We start from the raw sequence: 4655 nt of genomic DNA, 5'->3' as shown, positions 1-4655 counted from the left end.
TTCATGTTAATCCAGTTTGTTCAAACTAATCAATCAGATGGGGGAGGGACAGACTTGCTACCTTATTCTCTCAAGTCTCAAATAAATACCAGAGTTTTGTTTGCCAATAAAAAGAAAAAAAAAAAGAAAAAAAGAAAAAAAGCTGATGACTTCTACGAATGGCTGCGTAAAAAGTCCGGTGGCAAAGCTTTCAGCTTTCACAAACAACTGACTGGCATGGCATTAGCATGGCTCCCTGTTGGGCTTACATTTTTAAATGGGAACACTAAATGAAGATGATATTTTACCTTGCAGGCCTTGTTTAAGATGTTTAGACAAGCTCAAAGCTATGTGCAGATTAGACAGGAAATTTTGTCACCAAACTTGAAATCTCTGTAAGTTGTTGAAAATTGGATATCCAAACCAAAATCAGGGTTAACCAGGTAGCTTGCTTACTTCATCATGACGAGATTACAGGGTAGCCAGTTGTTCAGGATTATGTTTATACGAAGAAGTTTGAGACGATTGTGGTGCTGCACAGACTGGAGCTTGTTAAAACAGAAGCAGAGTTCAGAAGCGGCAGTAACGGTAGACCTGAGGACCCAAAATTTTTATGTTCATTCAAACCTTCTGCCACATGTCCATGATTTTTCCAAGATACAAGATCCCCCATTTTTAAAAAATACAAATGAGAGAGGATTGAATGAACATAAACAATGGATCTGAACACAACATAGAGTAGCCAACCAAACTGATTTTACAGTTTCTTGTTGCTGTATACAGACTTGGGAAATTTACTTTACAAAGGGAGAGGATCTAAAGTGTAGTGTCCAAGCCTCCCAGTACGATAAAGATTGAGCAACTTAGCTGAAATCTTGGTCTGAGAATCGTTGACTGGTTCCAAAGAAACCAGGAAAGCTTCTCTCAACGCTGTGAATTGCACTTCAATTAGCTCCTCCAAATCCTTCTCATTTTGTACATTTCCATCCAAACAAGAAATAGATTCAAACAGAGTCCGACGTACCCTATTCACCATGAAATCCTACAATAAGAATAATAAATGTCATTCTCAGAATAGGAAGAAACAAAATGAAACGAAGTCATAAACTAATCATATAATTGCTTGATTTACATAGATAGAAGGACAATTGCTTCTTTTTTTTTCATAGATAGAAGGACAATTGCTTCTTTTTTCTTTTCCTGGGATTACTGTTAGATTACACGTTTACAGTAAGCGAGGCTACAGCTGGTACTGATATCATGGATTCATGCCATGCAGACTACCACCTACTTATTGATCTTTTGGCAAAGTCTAAAGATACTTCAATTTTGCATTTCAAGTTCAGAATATGAATCGTTCAACATCTACAAGTTCTTTTATGACGATCATCTCAAGAAAATAATAACAAAATGAACATTTTAAAAGTTTTGAGGAACAAGGAAAAAGTTAAGACAACAAATCTTCAGACCCCCCTTCTATAGAGGCACATAACTGTTTATTCAAATAAGCTATTTACAGCACAATTGCGTACCAAATTATATTAGCCAATTCTAACAAACATCGGATAAATATTCAAATAAGCTATTTACAGCACAATTGCATACCAAATTATATTAGCCATTTCTAATAAACATCGGATAAATGAATGACCCTTGAGAATGTATTTCTAAAATGAATGTACTTGATTGATCATTTTTTTATTGTATGAGAAGTCGAATAAGAAAAATTAAAGAAACTCAAACAGCAATCCTGATAAAGTACAGGTTTGGAAAATGGTTATCTCTATTTGTATCGAATTATTTTCTCTGTTTATTTATTTATTATTTATTTTGGGTTCTTTAATCTCCTACAACTAGAGTAGCTTTCTCCATCAGTCCTCAGGACGACACCAGTCAAATTCTTCTTATAATTCTTCAAAGTCCTTCTCTCTCTTTCAATTATTTCCTAGAAGAACACTTGCAATTCAATTTACTACAACATCATCATAAGCTTCTTCTTTTTTCAAAAATAAATAAGAAAGATCAAAGGACAACTTATAACCAAATAAAATTAGAGAAGATGCCAAATACCAATACCTGAGTGTGATCGGAGGGATATTGCCTTTTTCGTTTCATGTTTAACTTTGAGTCACTTGAGCCTTCTACTTCCTGCCCTGTAAATGATTTGTCATTTCCATGTGTGGATAACCTTTCCCATTTCTTATATCCATCACTTGTGTTGAGAATAGCAAGAAAATATCGAGCAAGTTCTTTTTCCCCAACCAAGTTTTCAATTGCTCCTATTTTAAGGGAAATAAAAACCTCAGCTGAGATTGTGGAAAAATTTGAAAATTCAAAAGTATCTCACAATCCTAATTTATAAAACCATATGGATAAGCTGGTCAAGAGGCTTTCATAATAATTTTAAGTTTAATGCAACCAGTGGACAAACATATCACTCATTTGCACGGCGGCATGAAAGGGTTTGCATAGTTGTACCTGTTAAAGCTAGCTTGGTGCAGACTTCAGAGTCATGAATCTGGGGAGGTAAAATTCCTGGGGTATCCAATACATAAATATTGGGATGGCTACCAATCTGGAAAATGAGAGGCAAATTTCAATAATAATATGACAACTTGATGCAGATAAATGGAAGGAATAGTTAAGTATGGGAAAGTGGGGATTGTATGCCCTATTTGGTTACTGTCCTTTATTCTTAAACCGTATTTCTAAAAGTAGAATGAAAAAAAACAATGAAAAAATTGTTTTCATGGTGAACATATAAGAATCAGATGTCAAACAGTGCTCCAAAATAGTTTATATAAACTTAAAAAACAGAAGTGTTGTCAAAGTAGTATTTGAAAACTTAAAATGGTATGCCCTATTAATTAAAAAAAAAAAGTGTTTTGGATACAAGCTTTCAAGCAACAGTTTCCAGAAGCAGTCAGTCAAACGGGTTTTCTGATTTAAAGAATACATCCCAGATATCAATTTCAATCACAAATAGTTCTTTGATCCAAAATTCCACTCTCCATCCTTGGTTTCCTGGCTACAAAGAATGTCACACTGTAAGCTCCATCCTTGGTTTCCTGGCTACAAAGAAGGTCACACTGTAAGCAAAGTGATGCGGAACAACAAATAATGTCCCCATCATTGACGTTTTCCTTGTTATGGGAATTGACTCCATAAGAAATGCAGTTTTGTTGTTCAAAATACTTAGTCCAATCCTTGAGTTGGGAGCGATTAGCAAGGTCGGTCTTGTTCATTACTATAATACGGCGAAGAGAGGAAGGCGGGAAGTTGCTCAAAAGCTGACAGTGGGATGACAAAGGAATCTAAAAGAAAAGAAAAGTACATATACAAATTAAGTCAGACATATCATCAAACAGTTGGTGTGGTGTGGTGTGGTGCCCGTGGTGCGGAGTTAATGATATTATAGCATTACCCGGGCATCTCTGACTTCAAGAATGAAATCAACTAATGGGATTCTTTGAGCAATGGCATGAGACGCAGCTGCCATGTGAAGGGAGTACCATCCTGATTTTGCTTTCTTTAATGCTTCTCCTATTTCCTTCAATCCTATACTCCTACTTGCCATTCCCATTTCTTCTTCTTCTTCCTAATAATAAAGAAAGGGTTGAGGCATTAGGCAATGTGATTCGAAATTCATAAATAAAGAAGGATTAGTACTACTGGGCTTAGTTATTGCCCAAATGGAAAGGAGCAATAAGCTGAGACCACTTCTGATCTTGATGTCCACAGACAAACCCATCCAACCGGCACAACACGGTAGGTTGTATTTTTTTTTAAAAAAATAATAATTATATATACAAGTTTTTTTTAATGTATATTTATTTATACATAAAAAAATATAAATATAAATAAAAAAGTTTATATACAAATATAATCAAATCAATAAAAAATAATGTGTGTTATTAAAATTTATTAACAATAAACGAAGATAAAAATGAAAAATTGATAAATATGTATTAATCAAAATCTACAAATATATATATATATATATATATCCTTATCAAAATCTATAATTCTTTTTTATATTTTGGAGTGAAAAAATATTATTTTAATAATTTTGAAGTCAAAAATATTTTAAAAAATAATTATTATTATATTCTATAATTTTAAAAATTGAATTTTTATTAAAAAAAGAGGTTATCTTTTATTTATATATATATATATATATATATAGTCACATACACACACCGCTTGTCTAATAAGAAACTTTCTCACCCATCACCATCTCTCACTTCACTTGTATTATTTCTTTTCAAGCTTTCCTAGCCTTGTCTTCGAGGTCGTGTGGTCGAGCATTCGTGGTTATGTTGAGTCCGTAACAGTTGTATTGAAGTGTTTGATTATAAAATTAATGGTAATTTTTATACGTGGATCCTATTATTATCTGGGTTGAAAATGCTTTTTTGTTAAAGGTGAAAAATATATTTAGTATTGTGGTTATGGTTTGTAAAAAATTATTTTATAAAAAGTATTTTTAGTTAAGGTTAGTTTTAAAAAAATAGATATTTAATTAAAACTGTAATTGAAATTGAGGTTTAATAAAAATTAGTTTAATGTGTTTGGTTAAGAATGCTTTTGAAATTGAGGTTATAAAATAATTTTAAAAAATATATATTAATATTTATAATTTATAATTTAAATATTATAAATTTAACTATTGCTAT

At 32.3% G+C, this 4655-nt stretch overlaps 1 protein-coding gene across 1 annotated transcript; it reads right to left on the bottom strand.

Annotated features, from left to right (window-relative positions):
* Positions 1-562: 562 nt before the first annotated feature.
* LOC105108786 (P-loop containing nucleoside triphosphate hydrolases superfamily protein) lies at positions 563-3734 on the bottom strand. The gene is made up of 5 exons (XM_011003241.1): positions 3404-3734; positions 2960-3293; positions 2458-2574; positions 2056-2258; positions 563-1021 (listed from the first exon to the last, which is right to left on the bottom strand). Exons 1-5 carry the CDS (start codon positions 3560-3562, stop codon positions 779-781), a joined length of 1056 nt encoding a protein of 351 aa, XP_011001543.1. The 5' UTR covers positions 3563-3734; the 3' UTR covers positions 563-778.
* Between the last annotated feature and the right edge of the window lie 921 nt (positions 3735-4655).

This window comes from Populus euphratica, unplaced genomic scaffold (genome assembly GCF_000495115.2).
Source record: "Populus euphratica unplaced genomic scaffold, PopEup_1.0 scaffold198.1, whole genome shotgun sequence".
NCBI lineage: Eukaryota > Viridiplantae > Streptophyta > Magnoliopsida > Malpighiales > Salicaceae > Populus > Populus euphratica.
Note: the sequence above shows the minus strand (reverse complement) of the source record. Positions and strands in the feature narration are given on the sequence as shown.